Source organism: Saimiri boliviensis, chromosome 2, assembly GCF_048565385.1.
Source record: "Saimiri boliviensis isolate mSaiBol1 chromosome 2, mSaiBol1.pri, whole genome shotgun sequence".
NCBI lineage: Eukaryota > Metazoa > Chordata > Mammalia > Primates > Cebidae > Saimiri > Saimiri boliviensis.
This window is the reverse complement of record NC_133450.1, coordinates 10,083,721-10,102,021: the sequence shown is the minus strand read 5'-3', so window position 1 is coordinate 10,102,021 and position 18,301 is coordinate 10,083,721. Positions and strand designations below refer to the sequence as shown.

The 18,301-nt window shown below is 52.0% G+C and overlaps 1 protein-coding gene across 1 annotated transcript in view; it reads right to left on the bottom strand.

The window, feature by feature from the left end:
• Window positions 1-18,301, bottom strand: part of ITGA11 (integrin subunit alpha 11) — a 148,734-nt gene that overhangs the window by 39,740 nt on the left and 90,693 nt on the right. The window contains exons 8-11 of the mRNA XM_003929689.4: window positions 13,421-13,565; window positions 12,775-12,940; window positions 10,993-11,063; window positions 583-727 (exon numbers count right to left, since the gene is read on the bottom strand). Coding sequence (XP_003929738.3) covers window positions 583-727; window positions 10,993-11,063; window positions 12,775-12,940; window positions 13,421-13,565 — 527 coding nt within the window. The remainder of the gene's footprint in view (window positions 1-582; window positions 728-10,992; window positions 11,064-12,774; window positions 12,941-13,420; window positions 13,566-18,301) is intronic.

The following is an 18,301-nucleotide window of genomic DNA, read 5'->3' as shown; positions in this document are numbered from 1 at the left end:
GTGAATGGGACATGGCTGGGGATGGCCAGGTGACTACTTCTGCAGAACTGGAAAGTGACTCAGCCCAGCAGGCTAAGGCCTCGCGGCTGGGACCTTCGCCATCAATGATTTGTGCTTCTCTCTAGATACTCACTTCCAAAGTGCTTCATGGGCAGTGACTTCTGTCTTGATTGTGAACATTAAAAAACACCAGTGAATGCAGGTACCACTCAACTTGTGTTTTGCCTTAGGGAGGCAGGCTCAGCTGGAACCCTAGTCAGCCCTAAAAACTTTAAAGGCACAACAACAGCTGACCCAGAGTCTAGAAGCACCAAATGAAACACACTGAAGTGGGTGGGGAGCTACTTGTCCTTCATTCTACCTATTTACGGAGAGCCTGCTACACGCTGGGCTTGGTGCTGGGCGTGGTGGATATCAGGGTGGAGAGGAAATGGGCCGGCGATGATCTTTGGGGTTGAATGCTTGAATCAGCCCAGAATATACATAGCAGGCCCCTCACCCGTGTGTGGGCTGGGGGTTCTGCAGCCCCTGGGTGCCCTCCCTGCCTGCCACCCGCCGCCTCCCCTCACTCTGGGCTCTTACCCAGGTAGGCAGCATGGTTCTTGAGCTCGTCGGGGAACTCTTTCAGGTAGGACTCGCGGAGAGGAATGAGCTTCCCGGCACTAGTCTCCTTCAACACAGCTCCGTTCCAGTCATAGGCACCGACGGCTCCCAGCAGAACCCCATCCTGGCATTGGGAAGCGGACACACATCAGCACTTATCCTCATGGGCCTGTCGCTAGGAGTCACATCAGGCCCTGTGACCAGTGAAGCCTCTGTCAGCCACTGAGGGCACCTTCTTCTGGGTGCATCATTTAGTGACCTGACTTCTGGTGGGGGCTCTTGGCTTTTGAATGAGCCAAGGAGACCTTCTTGCCTCATCTCATCCTTAGCACAAAATGGGTCAAGCCGATCCCAAGGACAGGAATTTAGGAAAAAAAGGAATGTTCTAGAAACAAATGCTAAATCCAGGGCTAAACTTCCATCCCTCTTTGAGCTTCAAAACCCTCTAGGGACCCTCTCGCCACTGTCCACTCCTTCTGACAGTGAGGGAGGGAACGTGTCTCCCCCAGTTGCCCTTCTTCAGTATTTCTTTGCAGGGTCTGAGTTGCTTCCGTGTACGTAAACCCTACTCCTCGGTTTCTTCAGTAAACATTCACTGAGGTCTCCTTTGTGCCAGGCACTTGCTCGGTGCCAGGGATATTGTCCCTGCCCCCACAGAACTTGAAGATACAAAAATAGTAATAAAAAAAAGACTCAACATGCAGTTGCAAACTGTGATCAGTGCAATCAGGGAAACCACAGTGAGGCTGAATCTGGATCGAGATGGGGGTCATGAAAAGTCTTTCAGGACGTCACGTGTACCCATGCGCCTGAACCATGGGTGGGGCCGGAGAGAAACAGGAGCTGGAGAAAAGGGCCAGGAACAGCCCGTGCAAAGGTCCTGAGGCTGGAGAGGGTGCAGAGCATTTGCTCATAAGGAACTGAATGCTGTTTGATGGGGCTGGAGCACCAGGTAAGCCAGGGCCACCTCCATGCCAGCCGGCACCCCGGGCACCATTGCTTGTTCTTGTTTCTCAGGGCTTCGAGGAGCTTGTTCTGCCTACCAGTTGCAGGACAAGGGGAAGCTTTAATGCTTGGACAGGAAGACAGGAAACGATGGCTCCTTGAGGGGAAGTTTCTAGGTTATTAACCCCATGGCCCTTTCTTGAGGACTGGGTCCACTCACCCTCTCTCTCTTGCACCCCCAGTCCCCCGATTCAGCAATCCACATAGGTAGACCAATAGCCAGCACTTGGATGAGGAAGGAAAATGATCAGGGACAATCAGGGGCCCAGGGAAGGCGGTGGAAGCAGGGAAGGGCTGCCTTCTGGGTGACTGTAGCCATTACAGGGGTAGAGGCAGACGGTCTGGACCCCAGCTTTGGGCTTTCAAAACACAGGCTGGTAAAGTCACCACGGAGCCCTCCCTGAGCCTGGCTGCCTGGCTGAGCCTGAGGTTCCCACCACTTTACAGAGTCAAACTGATCTTAGGAAAGTGTTAACAAATCCTAACCCTCGAGAGGTAGGACTGACTGTTCAGACAGAAGGTTTTTACAGCTATGAATAAGCTGGTCTTAGGAGAGTCGACGAGCTTGGTTATGTTTCCATGCTGCACTTGCCAATCAGCCTTCTTCCTCCTACTCTGTCCTCGAGCCTCTCTGACAGTCTGTCCCGGCCAGGACGGGAGCCAGGAACTCAAATATTCACTGTCCACAAAGTCACCGCCAGCATTCCCGCACGTGGGGAGTGCTCTGTTCTTTGCGGAATACGTTCTCATCCATCTGTCCATTTGGGCCCAGAGGCCCCGTGAAATCAGAAGGACAGATGTTCATTATCTGCACTTGACAAATGAGCCGTTGAGTTTCAGAGAGGGGAGGGGACTTGCCCAAGGTCACACAGCAAGTCAGAGGCAGGGCTGGGGCTTTGACCAGAGAGGTGAGGAGAACAAAGAAAACATCTGTTTCTCCAAAGGCTGCTGCGGATCCTGCTTGCTTTCTTTCTTTTTTTAGATGGAGTCTCGCTCTGTCTCCAGGCTGGAGTATAGCGGCGCTGTCTCAGGTCACTGCAACCTCCACCTCCCAGATTCAAGAGATTCTCCTGCCTCAGCCTCCCAAGCAGCTGGGACTACAGGCGTGTGCCACCATGTCCAGCTAATTTTTGTATTTTTAGTAGAGACAGGGTTTCACCATGTTGGCCAGGATGGTCTCGATCTCTTGACCTCGGGATCTGTTTGCCTTGGCCTCCCAAAGTGCTGGGATTACAGGCATGAGCCACGGCACCCGGCCCCTGCTTTCCATTTTCCTCCTGAACCCTCCTGAGGGAGGAACGTGCTATTTGGGGCCTGCCTTTCTTGCTTCCTTCCCTCCCTCTCTCTGCCTGCTGAGTCCAAGTTTGTAACTGCAGACCAGGCTTCTGGGCTCCATGCACAGGCCTTTGAAGATGGATTTCTGGCTTTGCGGTGGCAGGGAGCCCCTGTGATGTACTGAGAAGGGCTGGCTTGGCCCTGGAGCCTGGGATTCAGCTGGGGAAACCCTTCACGCTGACTCTCCTTGTGGGGGCTTGGGGAATTCCGTCGGGACTTTTAGGATTGGCAATGCAGGGCCAGGTGATTGCTTCCAGTCTCCTACCTTATGCCATGTTAACCCTGGCAGCAGCTGCAGTCTGGGGCCTGCAGTGGAGGCCCCTTCCTCAGAGCGAATTCGCTGGAGGGCAGGGAGAGTCTTCTGAGGATTGGCACACCGTGAGGAGCGGGCAGGTTAATGCCACCGAAGCAAACCTCAGTATGTCACAATCTCCCCCCAGCTGGGGGAGCCCAGACATTTTGAGTTTAGAAAGATCTAGAAGGGTGGGGCAAAACAAGAGAAGGGACCAAATCCTTAATAGGAAGCCGGGCATGTGGGCCCAGCTGGCAAACAAACAGTGGGCATTCCTGGGAAGAGCCGTGTCCCCTACTCCGCAGGCCTGGCACAGGCTTCCTATTTTATGGCCTCCTTTTCTATCTGGGGCCACCCGGGCTCCTGTCAGATGTTATCAGGGTGTGCGTGGGTGGCCTTGCACGGGTGGACTTCCCCACAGGCTGATGTTCCTGGCGCACTGCGCAGACATGAGGTCGCAGGCTTGACAGCTGTCAGAAGGTCCGAGGCCATGCCTGTGGACAGGCCTTTGAAGATGAATTTTTGGCTTTGCAGATGGCAGGGTCCCCAAGGACACTGTGGCTCTACCATCTGGAGTGTGCGTAGCTCCCACCACCAGACCCTGCCAGCTCAGCTCTCAGCTGGCTTCCGACCTGGCCTGTGACCTGGCCTCTGGGACAGTCTTGCCTTCCCAGCTGAGCTGCATGCTTCCAGGGCATGTGACCGTATCTCTCAAAGCTCTGTGTTTCGGCCAGTCCTGCCCCAAGCCAGGGTTGGACCACAGCCCCGGCGGTGGAGGCAGCAAGGTCTATCGGCAGTGGCTCCCAGCCGGGGTGGTTTTATGCCCTAGGTGATGTTTGGTTGTTACAGCTGGGGGTAGTGGTGGGGGTGCTCTTGGCATCTGGTGGATACTAGATGCCACAAGGTGAGAGAAGCTGCTGACTATCCTACCATGCACAAGGATGGTCCCTTACGGCAGAGGTATCCAGCCCAAGATGGCACCAGGGCAGAGGCGGAGGATCCCTGGCCCAGTGGTGAGAGAAGGAAGGAGCTCTGGAGTCGGAGGCTTCCGAGTTCCATTTCCAGCTCAGAGCTTCTAGCTATGTGATCCCGGGCAAGTTCCTCTGTCTCCTCTGAGCCTTGAGTTCCTCAGCTGTAAAACAGTTCTGCTGTGAGAATCAGCATTTAAAATCCTTAGCAGGGTGCTTGGCAGTCAGTGAGTACTTGGTGCACGGTAGTTTTCTTATTCGTGAATCCATCGGTAAGTGTGTCCTGGGTGGTTGGGAGTCCAAGCAGCACCAGGTGTCACAGTCACGTCCGTCGTTGCGGTAGTGTGTGGGAAGTGCTGAAGGGAGTCAGGGACCAGCGATTTTGGGAGTCCCAGGGGCAGGAGAACAGCAGAGAGAGGGGTGAGTGCACAGTGGGGTTAGGAAAGGCTTGTAAGAAAACCTTACTTGATTTATTAGTAAGTCTCAAAATGAACACTTCCAGTTCCAAGCCTCGATTCCATTTCACAAAGATTTTTCAGACATCTACTGAGACAAGTCCAGAGAGGTCAGATGAATTTTCTGAGCCCACACTGCCGGGCGGTACTTCCCTCCTGCCCAGCAGTCATGGAATCAGGATACCAGGTGCCAGCGGTTCTTCCTTCTGGCTCTGTTTGGCATTTGCGAGGCATGACTGTGGAGCCAGGTAGAGGTAGTTGCTGGCGGTGCTGTGGATGGTGTGACAGGAGACTCACGAGAGGACACAAGGCTGTCTTCCTCCCCAGAGTCCTGAGAGTCCACGTCAGAGCAGCTGTAGGGGGGTGAGGCTCCTGAGAGCCCCTTCTAAGGCACATACACCATTTAGAGGGTGGGTTACGTTTTCGCTGCTTGCTTGGATTCTTAGAAGCTTGTTTCGCCGGGCGCGGTGGCTCTAGCCTGTAATCCCAGCACTTTGGGAGGCCAAGGCAGGTGGATCACGACGTCAATAGATCGAGACCATCCTGGTCAACATGGTGAAACCCCGTCTCTACTAAAAATACAAAATTTAGCTGGGCATGGTGGCGCGTGCCTGTAATCCCAGCTACTCGGGAGGCTGAGGCAGGAGAATTGCCTGAGCCCAGGAGGCGGAGGTTGCGGTGAGCTGAGATCGTGCCATTGCACTCCAGCCTGGGTAACGAGAGCAAAACTCCATCTCAAAAAAAAAAAAAAATGGTTGTTTCAACAGGCTGGAAGTGGACCTGAGGAAGGGATGAATGGCCAGGAGGCTTAAATGTGGTGTGGGCAGGAAAGGCCCAGACACAGACCCTCAGCCCTTCTGTGAAGGAGAGGTCCTTGCCAAGTATGGTGCTGGAATCCGGCAGCTGGTGTGAGCAGAAGGGGCGGCAGGGATGGGGACGCGCTACACTGACTGCTCATGCCCCATCAGAGTTAGAGGCCCTGGGAAGGAGGCCCAGGAGTGGGCACTAGGACACAGCCTGAGGACACGGGGTCAGACTTAAGAGGACCCGAATAAACCAGAAATGATTCCTACCACTGGAGCCAACTTACAAACCATTGGGACCAGCACTGCCAGGGGACCTCAGCCGCTGTGCCCTAGACTCCCGGGGAGAGGGCCAGGGGACGGTCTTGACTGGCTGCCCAAGCTGGCAGGTGGAAGAGCCCACTGTTTAGGTCCAGAGGGGTGCAGGAGGGGTTGACAGCCTCCCCAGGCCAACCCCTCCATTCGCCATTATCGATCAGCTTCTCTCATTTTTTGCTGAATCAGATACGCAACACCAGTTCAAACGGTAAACCCTCAGGGAAGACGACATATCTCCAGCGTCAGCCACTAAGAACCTCAGAGAACAGCCAACACCCTTCCTTGGCCAGTCCCCAATCCAAGGAGGGCCTGTGAGCTGGGCACAGGCTGAAGAGGCAGGGCGTGGCTGGGGTAGCTCATCTGGGATGCTGGAGGCTCCCTGAACTTGGCCTGTTTCGAAACAGAACTGAGCACTGGTTCTATTAGGTCATCCTGTACGGGGTAAGAGACCTCAAGGATCTCTTCCCATCAAGGATTTTGTGTACGCAAGATCTACCCTAATAAAACTGCTTCCTTCTGTAAACGTTTGGAGTTGGGGCAGATTTAGGATTTTAGCGTAGGACGGTGGATGTGAAATCCCTGCCGCTGAGCCCCGTGTGGGAGTTCCTCGGCCCCACCGGCAGCAATGTGCAGCAATTATTTGCAGCCCTCTTTCTTCCTCTGCATCTTCCCCTTGAGGCCCACGGGGACACTGAGTCTTTTTTTTTTTTTTGAGACGGAGTTTCGCTCTTGTTACCCAGGCTGGAGTGCAATGGCGCGATCTCGGCTCACCGCAACCTCCGCCTCCTGGGTTCAGGCAATTCTCCTGCCTCAGCCTCCTGAGTAGCTGGGATTACAGGCACGTGCCACCATGCCCAGCTAATTTTTTGTATTTTTAGTAGAGACAGGGTTTCACCATTTTGACCAGGATGGTCTCGATCTCTTGACCTAGTGATCCACCCGCCTCGGCCTCCCAAAGTGCTGGGATTACAGGCTTGAGCCACCGCGCCCGGTGGGACACTGAGTCTTAGAGTCTAGTCCCCTTCTGGAGGTATGAATCCCTTCTCTGGCAGAGTCATGCAGCTCCTGCTTGATTACCCAGCTTGGCAGGCGGTTCACTACCTCAGCAGATAGCCAGCACTAACAGAGGCCATTGCAGCTCTTAGTGACCTTTGCGTTCATTTCCAAATGCTAATGGAAGCATTAGCTTAAAAATCTATTCTAAAGTTTGACCAGGGATCCACAGCTAGCCTTCCTGACGGTAATTTTTGGAAAATTGTCTTTCCCCTTTCTGCAAAATCAAGACTAGCGTTTCTAGCTCCCTGGGTTTTCCCAATGGCTGGGACCTTTTGCCATCAGCCTGAAATGTAATGTTTTGTGGCCTGGGGACTTGGACTCTGTGGGTGTCCAGGTGATGTCTTGGGGTCTGCTCTCTACCCTGGGCTCTGGTCCCGCCCCCCATTGTTTTTACCCTTGCTAATTCAAAGACCGATTCCCTTGCTCGTATAGGGGCAACAAACCAAGCGAGGAGTCATCGGGCCTTTCTTCCGCCACCTGAGAGCATTCTACTGGGGACCTCTCCTTCTACAGACTAAACAGGCCCGGGGAAGCTTCAGGATCCTTCAGTATCTTTTCCAGCAGCAGCTGTTGGAGACCATCTGTGGTGCTTCTGGCAGGGAGGGAGCCTAGGGGCTTGCCTGGGAGACAGAAGTGCTCAGGGCAAAACAGAAAGCTGGACCCATTAGCCCTGATCCCCAGAGAGGTCCGACTGACTCTGAGAGCTGGGGAGCTGGACTCCTGGGGACAGGATGGCTGTGGCCAATCATGATGGCATCAGCAGGTGGGCACTGAAAGACCTCTGTGCTCTAAAATAGCCACCCCATGGCTGGTCACAGTGCCAGCCAGCCTATCACACTTGCACCATTCCTGTGCGTTTGAAAGTTTTTTGTTTTTAACACGAAAGAGTCTCAGATTCAAATGCGATTGTTGTCTCTTTTAAAGTCCAATCAGATGAAAGTATCAGGAGGGATGGAAGAACTCAGGTACACGGGAGAGGCAAGCTGGGTCCCTCTGCCTGGCGAACAGAAAAGCTGCAGAGCATATGTGGAAGGAGCTGGACAGGGCAGTCATGACCTTGATTTGACTGAAGTAACGAGCTGGGGCTGTGACTCCTGGGTCTCCCTGCTCTCGAAGCTGGGGAACCTGTTGGTCCTGCAAGGACTTAACCTTGCTCAACACTGAACTGAGTGGGTCATTTGCAAGGCTCAGCTCAAGCTTCCCTTAGTCCCTGAAGCCCATCTTAATGTCCCTTCTTTTTAGATTCTGTGAAGCCTCGACATACACAGATCAGGATTTTAGAAGCAGGACACTGAACTTATGATTTAAGAGTCTTTCTCCTCAAGTAGGCTATGAATGGCTGTCAGCTGAAATGTTTCTTTAATGTACCTGGTACAGAGCCTGACACACACGAAGATGCTTAAAGAATGAACAAAGAAAACATTGGGACATTCATTTTCTCTTCTGTCACCAACACCAGGGCTGACCTCTGAGCTGTGCCAGGATGTTGCCCAGCGTGTGTGCACACTGCCGCCTATTCTCCTGCTTACTGCCTCCTGGGGCTGCCGAAATCCTGGTCCTTTAGGGGATGCTCGAGTGCCAAGCCCTCCCTGCACCTTTCTCTGACCACCCCTCCTCCTCCTCCTCTTTCTCCTCTTTTTTTTTTTGAGATGTTTTGCTCTTGTTGCCCAGGCTGGAGTGTGATGGCAGGATCTCAGCTCACCACAACCTCCACCTCCCAGGTTTGAGCGGTTCTCCTGCCTCAGTCTCTGGAGTAGCTGGGATTACAGGCATGTGCGACCACACCTGGCTAATGTTTTGTATTTTTGATAGAGACAGGGTTTCTCCATGTTGGTCAGGCTGGTCTCGAACTCCTGACCTCAGGTGATCCTCCTGCCTTCTCCTCCCAAAGTGCTGGGATTACAGGTATGAGCCACTGTGGCCAGCAATTTTTTTTTTTTTTTCTGAGATGCAGTCTTACTCTGTCACCCAGACTGGATTGCAATAGTGTGATCTCAGCTCACTGCAACCTCCACCTCCTGGGTTCAAGTGATTCGCCTGCCTTAGCCTCCTGAGTAGCTAGGATTACAGGTGTCTGCCACCACACCTGGCAAATTTTTTTTTGTGTTTTTAGTAGAGACAGGGTTTTACCACGTTGGTCAGGCTGTCTCGAACTCCTGACTTCGTGATCTGCCTGCCTTGGCCTCCCAAAGTGCTGGGATTACAGGCATGAGCCACTGTGCCCGGCCAGATCACCCCTTCTTTTAGCAGAGGCCCTTCCTTCTGCATCACCCTGATCATGCTGCTTTGGTTAGCACTAGATGTTACATGTCTCCCCGCAACCCCCGGACTGAGCAGCAGGTCTTCACAGGGGATCTTCACAGGGGGAGGCCTGCAGGTGTTGGACGCTTTTACCTAGGAGGCATCTCTAGTTTCTTTCATCCTACTCTCAAAGCTAAGAACTGCCATTCAGGATTGTTTGCAAGTTGACTCCTGGTGGCGAGAATCATTTCTGGGTCCTTTTGGCACTTGAGTGGCATATGACAAATGCTTATTAGATTTACTGAAATTGCATTTCCTAACCAGCTCTGACCTCAGAGACTGGAGACCAGGACTGGTTCTGCCAGAGCACATGACTGTGAATAGATGCCCTCACCTCTCTGTGCTGGGCTCTTTACTGTAGGACTGTGAGCTCCTTGAGGGCAAGGCTCCCGCCTCTGATTCTCCTGGTGTCAGGCTCAGGACCCAGCACAGAGGCGGCACTGAAAAGAGTGGCTGATCTAAACCACCTAAAACAGGATAACTAGCCTCACCTGCCAACCTCGTAGGGCTGTTCTGAGCGTCAAGTGAGGTGCAGGAATTTCCTGGAGAAGTTTAAACCGCTGTGCACATGGAACAGGGCTGTTATTAGGATAGGGCAGTTAGGTTTACATCTTGCTGTTATTCAGGACAGTGGGCATGAAACCGTCCAGACGCAGCTCAGAAAAGTCCGAGTGTGAGTGCCGTTTCCGTCCATCTGCCAGCTGCATGTCACGCACGTGTCCCCCTCGCCTCCAGTTTGGAGGCTCTGACTCAGACCCCCAGAGATTCCCTCTCACAGAGCAAATGCTTAGCGTAGAGGAAAGAGCATGAGACTAATATTTTCCTGATGAATTTTACTCCGGCAGGTCACTTAACCTTCTCATGCCTTGACTTCTTTATGTGTAAACTAGGAACCAGGAGTCCTGCCCTGTCTGCTTCACAGAGGAGTTAGGAGAGGGCAGTGCGAGGATGAAAGTGACACAGAACTCGGATGCACTCATAGGCCTTTTCTGGCAATTTAGGAGGAACAAGTACACTCTCATGGTGCCGGCCCAGGCAGAACACACCCCCCTCCACACACACACACACACGCACGCACCTGGGACACCTGTCCGTGCAAAGCACATCCACGGGAGCACGCATCTATACTGACAAATGCAGTTGGTATGTTTCCCCACATGGCAACCCTGGGCAGGACTTTACAGTATATTCAGCATATTCACAGACATCGACTCTTCTGTCCCCCTTGCAATCCTGGGAGTCTCCAGCCCCTTCTTACGGACCAGCATGAGGTGAAGCACACAGAGGGTGAGTGACGCAGAGCCCCAGATGTCACGTGTTGCTTGTGACACCACGTGCTCCTCCCTCTGTGGGCCAGGCCCCCTGGGACCTGTGCAATCTGACGCAGCACCCACACAGAGAGAGGGACCCTGTGGGTTGCCTGCCAGAGCACAGCTGGAACATATGGAGACCCTCCCGACACTGACATGGGGACTCACCCTGGCACATGCAGGCTGCCTCGGGCACTGGAGCTATCCAAGGCACGTGCCAGTGGCTTTGCCACCTGCCCTGGATTTTACACAAGGCTCTGTGGACTGAATGGGAAGGTGTACCCTGCACCTCACAAGTGAAATATGGGATTGTTATCTGTAGTCCATTCACTTCTAAAGTGGGCTGAAGACAGTATCAATAGGTGGACAGCCTCAACTGCCCTCTTGGAGCCCATAGAAGATGGGAGCAGAGAGACCCCAAGAAAGAGAGAAAGCGAGAAGAGCCAGCCGGTCTGTGAAGGTGGATGACAGATCCAGAGAGCTAGAAAGGGGAAGAGCGTGCCCTCAAGAGACAGGTGAGGGCTCTGTGCCCATACCACCACGTACCTCCACCACGTGCGAGGAAAAGCCTGTCTGTGACATCTCCAGCCCAAACGAGGTCTCGTTCTTATTGGTGCCTGCAACAGAGTCACAGAGATGTCAGCTCCATGCCCAATCCCTTAGCACAGACAGAGCTGCCCCTCAACCCACAGCTCCTGCTTCCTGGGGGCATCATCGGGAAGTGGGGCTCTCTTTCGAGAGGGACTGTGAGGCTGAGACCAGTAGTGTGCCAGCCTCCTCAGCCCTCCCCAGCACCCTGCACAGTCGGGGGCACCACACAGCTTCCAGGTGCCCATGTGGGTTGTTACTGGTAGAACCCACTTGTGAAAAGGGCTCAGAACAAGCTGTATTACAGGACATGCATACTATAACGACTGCTAACACGGGAGAAAGCAAGCAAAAGGGCTTGGAAATAGTGTACGTTTTTGGCAAGACATGGAATTTCCCACTTTGTTCATTCCTTTTCTACACCAGCTTTGGTTCCAGATGCCTTTGGATGGATCTCAAACATCAAATCGACCCTCAGAGGGAGGTGTGTCACCACTGCAGACTTGCCTAAGAAACCCCATGAGTGCTGAAAGCCTCTCCCCACAGAGGGGGCTCCCTGAACACGACGTTGGAATGAATGTTCTCATCACCCGAGGCGACCATTTTGAGGAGAAATACACAGAGTTGGATATTTAAGTTCTGGAGTGGGTGTCAAAGCTCACGTTCATGCTTTATATTCATCTGCCCTTGTTTATGAGGGCCATTTTAGTCTCTTTTCTGTGTCTGTGGCTTGTCATTTCCAATGCACTGCAGGCTTCTAAGGCTTTACACTGCCTTCTCTTTCTTTTTATAATCCTCCCATATGCCCAAAGCCTGATATTGGAAGGGCCCACTGTAGCAATTTATGGTACAAATGAAATTTGTGCAAATCAAAAATGGAGTTTAAATCACAAGGAGAGAGGCCACCTGAAGGACTCTGTCAAAAAAAGATGCTTTTGGTGGAGTGGGAGCAGCTGCATGTGGGGACTAAAGGTTTCCAAATACAGAGTCAGACCCCGGAAGGTACAAGCTAGGGTCGCCTGATGCACTATAGGTGCCCAGTTAAAAGTGAATTTCAGACAACACATAAGTTTTAACCTAAGCCTGCCATACCCACTGTATTTTATTTTTGCTAAAGTTGGCAACTCTAGTTCAAAGCCCACCACCCTCCCAAGCTGTGGGAGCTTTGGCACTGAACTCCTTCGAGTTTCAGTTTTCCCAGCGGTAAAATGAGAACATTAGCAAAGCAACCTGTCAGCATTGTTCATAAAGCACACAGCCTCATGTCCGGCGAGGAGGAACACTCAGCTGTTGACATTTACTGTTTGTTTATTTTGGCGGAAAGGGTCTGGCTCTGTTGCCCAGGCTGGAGTGCAGTGGCGTGATCTCAGCTCACTGCAACCTCAACCTCCTGGGCTCAAGTGATCCTTCCACCTCAACTTCCCAAGTAGTTAGGACTAAAGGCATGTACCACCACACCTAGCTAATTTTTGCATTTTTTTTTTTTTTTTTTAAGAGATGAGGTTTTGCTTTTTTGCCCAAGCTGGTTTTGAGCTCCTGAACTGTAGCAGTTAGCTTACCTTGGCCTCCCAAAGTGCTGGGATTACAGGCAGGAGCCACTGTGCCTGGCCTGGCATTTATTATTATGGAAGATCCTTGCTCAGCCATTCTGTTTTGTGGGATGGGGTTGTGCTCTATGGGGTTTACTTGATGATATAAGCCCAGGAGAGAGTGGATCCCCTCTCAGCATGAATTGCTCACCTTCCAGGCTGAAGATCCTGTCCCCCAGGGCATCGACAATGTCCTTCAAGGCAGCCTCATCTGTGACATTGAAGAAATGCTTGTCGTCGGGGTCACTGGCGATGTATTTGATTTCATTTAGAAAAGTTTCCGGATTGATCCCCCTGCGATTGTAGTAACCCAGAACCTGCCAGGAAACAGGGGCAGGAACCGCAAACCAGAACATAACACAGACTTTCCCATACACCACAGGCCTAAGCCTTGGGACCCCACGGCAGGCCGGAGCCAGGGCCAGTGGCCATGAGAATTCCTTATGATGCCGTTTGCATTTGGAATGGACTCTCTTTTAGGGGTAAGATAAAGCCCTTGCGTTACGGTAGGGCACCGGGAGCTGGGAGGTTTGGAGGTACACTCTAGCTTTCTGAGGTTCCAGACCCTCCCTGGCAATAGAGGCAGGGGAGAAACTCAAACCCACAGCTTTTGTGGATAGGCCAGAGGGGTGCAGAAAGATTCTCAACTTGTTTAGAAGATGAAGTGGGAGGCTCTTCTGAGGGCCTGGACACTTGTGAAATGGTTCTGCCTGGCAATGGTCCCTTGGAGTCCCCATGGATTTGATGGCAAAGCCTCTGAGAGGCCATCAGCAGCCCTTGGGTGGGCCAGGACTTACAGCCACCGCGTATCTTGTTACATTGTCTCTCTCGCTTTGCTGGATCACCTTCTCCAGGTCTGGGCTGTCGTGGGACTCCCCGTCTGTGATGACAATCATCACCTTCTTGGCCCCTTTCCTTCCGCCCTTCTGGAAAGCCTCTGAGCTGCAAGCCAAGCACAGGGGCAGGGTCATGAGAGGGAAGTAGGATTGCGGTCGCCCCCGATGCTTCTGCAGAGGGACAGCCACAGAAACCGGGACTGAGTCCTCCTTGGGCAACTCAACAGATGTCAGGACCTCGAACCGAAGCAGCAGCTGGATTGAGACGGCCAGGGCTACTCTTTCACCAGCCACTCAGAGGGGGTCTGTTGTCTTTAAGTGAGACTTTGGAAAGCCCCTTTGGAGTCCTGACCTTGCCATTTTGGACAGGCCAGAGGGATGAGGTGGACCTGAGAAGGGAGTTCAAGGGCAGGTGGCAACCTTTAGAGGTATTAAGTCAGTGGTTCACAACCTCAGCTGCTTTGCGAGGAGTCTTTAAAACCTGTTGGCTGGACATGGTGGCTCATACCTGTAATCCCAGCACTTTGGGAGGCCCAGGCAGTTGGATCATAACGTCAAGAAATAAGACTATCTTGGCCAACATGGTAAAACTTCGTCTCTACTAAAAATACAAAAATTAGCCAGGTGTGGTAGTGCACGCCGTAGTCCCAGCTACTCGGGAGGCTGAGGCAGGAGAATCACTTGAACCTGGGAGGTGGAGGTTGCAGTCAGCCGAGATCGCATCACTGCACCCCAGCCTGGTGACAGAGCAAGACTCTGTCTCAAAAAACAAACAAACTAACAAAACCAAAACTCTTGGCTGGGTGCACTGTCTCACACCTGTAATCCCAGCACTTTGGGAGGCTGGGGTGAGTGGATCACCTGAGGTCAGGAGTTCCAGACCAGCCTGAACAACATGGTAAAACCCTGTCTCTACTAAAAATAAAAAATTAGCCAGGTGTGGTGCCTTGCGCCTGTAATCCCAACTACCTGGGATGCTGAGGCAGGAGAATTGCTTTAACCTGGGAGGCAGAGGTTGCAGTGAGCTGAGATCACACCACTGCATTCCAATGCCGGGTAACAGAGTGAGACTCCATCTAAAAACAAAACGAAAGAAAACAAAAAACATGACTGTTGATACCCAGGCCTCATCCAGAGCCCCGAAACTGGAATCTCTTGGGTGGTAGCCTGGGTATTAGTATTTTCACTTGAACCCGGGAGGTGGAGGTTGCAGTGAGCCGAGATCGTGCCACTGCACCCCAGCCTGGTGACAGAGTGAGACTCCGTCTCAAAAAACAAACAAATAAACAAACAAACAAAAACAAAACTCTTGGCCGGGCGCGGTGTCTCACGCCTGTAATCCCAGCACTTTGGGAGGCCGAGGCGGGCGGATCACGAGGTCAAGAGATCGAGACCATCCTGGTCAACATGGTGAAACCCTGTCTCTACTAAAAATACAAAAATTAGCTGGGCATGGTGGCGCCTGCCTGTAATCCCAGCTACTCAGGAAGCTGAGGCAGGAGAATTGCCTGAACCCAGGAGGTGGAGCTTGTGGTGAGCCGAGATCGTGCCATTGCACTCCAGCCTGGGTAACAAGAGCGAAACTCCGTCTCAAACAACAACAAACAAACAAACAAACAAACAAACACAAAACTCTTGGCCGGGTGCGGTGTCTCACACCTGTAATCCCAGCACTTTGGGAGGCTGGGATTATTTTGTTGAGACAGAGTCTCCCTCTGTTGCCCAGGATAGAGTGCAGTGGCACAATCTCAGCTCTACAACCTCTTCCTCCTGGGTTCAATCGATTCTCGTGCCTCAGCCTCCCAAGTAGCTGAGATTAGAGGCATGTGCCACCATGCCCAGCTAAGTTTTGTATTTTTAATAGTTACAGGGTTTTGCCATGTTGGCCAGGCTGGTCTCTAACTCCTGGCCTCAAGTAATCTGCCTGCCTCTATCTCCTAAGGTGCTGGGATTGCAGATGTGAGCCACCACGCTGGGCAGGCATCGGTATTTTCTAACACTCTGGTGAGCATCCAGAGTTGAGACTCACTTTCCTTAGAACTGAAAACAGGATGTGCCGGGGTGACTCAGCACCCAGATAACACTAACCCATAAAAGCCATGCAGTGAGGCTGGACAGAGCTCTGATCACGAGGACTGCTCTGATTCTGTTTTGGGAAATATTAAATATAAAATCCCATGACAAAGTTTTTCTCTTTCTCACTTTTTATTTTGTTTTCAGTACCTGGAGCATGAGCTGGACCCACCTGTCAGGCAATCCAGCCCAGGGGGCAGCAGGGTTGGCACCGTGACCATCAGCCTGGCAGAGGCTTGTGCAGCTGCCCATCAGGCTACAAAGCATGAAAAACTGGCTGCCAAACCACCACTGGCCTTTGGTGCCCCTGTGGCCGGCCCCCTTTAGACCATGAGGTTCTGGGAGTATAGGCATGGTCTCACCAAGGAGGCTGGCAAAGAAGTTAGAATCTGCCAGTACAGATCTAAAGATAAATGTTCTCTTAGACTCAGAGGTTATTCCTCATGGGTCTGACCAATGCAAGGCAGGACAGGCCATAGAGTAAACCTCTGTCGTGACAGGTTAAAGGGCCACATGGTTTTGGTATCAGAAGCATCTCTTCTTACACAGCACACTGAAGAACTGAGGTGTATGGTTTAGGAGTTGGGAAATCCATAAAAGCTGGAATAAGTTAGTTTAGAACATCTTCAAACTACCAGTGAAGAGAAAAAACATCCGCCATTCTCTTAGCAGTGCTTCGATATGCTGGATACGTTGCCTTAAAAAACCAGCTGATTTTAGTATGTGCTGTGGACGGGAGCCTGCAGAGGCACATGCCACGTGACGAGAGCAGGTTTTGAGCTCAACCCGGTAGCGGGAGAACTCTGCTATTCTTTCCAAGGAGATTCTAGATGCTTCCATGACTGCATGGAAGGGCCAGGCCCAGGAATAAGACACCCTGCAAAAAAGCATGGCAGGAGCAAAACAGGTTTTACTATACGTATATGGAGCCAGGAAAAAATGTCAGGATCATATTTCCATAGAGTGGAATAGTGTGAACGTCTATACGAATCTGTAATCATGTGAATATCAGCATGACTCATCAGATTTTAAGTTCTGATTTTGCACTGGGTAAAGGGACTTGGATTTGATCCTTTGTAAATTAGATTATACATTCCTTGAGAGCGGCAAGAGCTTGATACAATGGGATCCATGGGCCTAGAAGCCAGAGTGGCCCATGGAGATTTGGGTCATGTCATAGCTCCTTTCTGCTCAAAACCGCACAGGCTCCTCCTCTTGAGGAAAGCCCAGGTTCTGACAATGGCTCGCTAGGCCCTCTGAAACCTGGTCCGCTGCCTCTGTTAGCTTCTGGTCCCGCTCACTCACCGCCACCCCCACTGGACTCTCCACAGTCTGGAAGGCCTCAGGCACACCAAGCCTTTGTCTGAGCTGTTCCCGCCCAGCCATCTGCTGGGAAATAACCCCCTCACTTCCTTTCAAGTCTCCAGTCAAAGGTCACCTGTCAGTGAAGCCTTTCCCCACCACCCTGTTCATGCCGATTCCACACCTGCCCTCTGCACCCGCTACCACACTCCATTCTCCCCACAGCGTTCATCTCCTCCTAGTATGCTAGCTATTTATTTGTCTACAGTCTGCCTCCCTCTCTAGAATGTCGGCTCACTAGGGTGCAGTATTTGTACCTGTTTCGTTCACTGATCTAGCCCTGGTGCCTGAAAGACTGTGAGGCACGTAGTAGGTGCTCAATAAAGAGTGTGATGTAGACAAAGGTAGGATCACGCCACCCGGTGCTGCCCTCCCTGCTTCCCTGCTGTATGTAGCTGCCAGGCTAATTTTCTTAACATACATATCTGATGATTACACTTTTGTACTCAAGAACCTACAGCAGCCACCATGCTGGTTTTAACTACGCCATCATCACGCCCACCATCTTTACGTGGATCACTTCCCACCAACCGGAAACCCTTCCCGTGGTCAAAAGAAGTACATCCCTGAATGCAATGGCTCCTTGACTTCCCTCTTCTCTGCTGTTATCAGGGTGGAATGTCTTGTGTGGCACGTCTTCTGTCCACCTCCTTCTGCTGGGATCCCAGGGTCTTCCCAGGACAGGTCCAGTGCTGCCTCTTCCTGACAGTTCTCTTTGGCCCCTCCATGGGGGCCCCTCCCTCTCTCATCCTCACTGAGTTAGGGTTAGGGTTAACACTTGACACAGCCCACCCCCATCAGACTGTGAGCTGCCACGGCCTGGACCCACAGGTTACCGACATCTTTATAAGCCCCCATGTTCATGGCCTGAATCTTTACTCTTTTGTAGGCACATAGGAAAATGCATTAAGAATAAACTGAGGACAGGTGTGGTGGTTCACTCCTGTAATCCCAGCACTCTGGGAGGCTGAGGTGGGCGGATCACAAGGTTGAGTGTTTGAAACCAGCCTGACCATCATGGAGAAACTCCATCTCTACTAAAAATACAAAAATTAGCTGGACATGGCACAAGCCTGCAATCCCAGCTGCTTGGGAGGCTGAGGCAGGAGAATTGCTTGAACCTGGGAGGCGGAGGTTGCAGTGAGCCAAGATCGTGTCACTGCACTCCAACCTGGGCAACAAGAGTGAAATTCAACCTCCCCCCCCAAAAAATAATAACCTGAGTTAGGGCAAAAACCTTTCACCTTACGAGGCATTAGCTGTAATTTGGGACTTGAATTTGGCAGGTTGGTTGGGAAGAGCAGAATCCCAAACTTCATTTGAGGTGAAGATTGCAACCTCAGCAGTGCTTATGAGTCACTGATGGTTCAAACTACCTGGTGAGTCACATACGAATAATTGACCTGA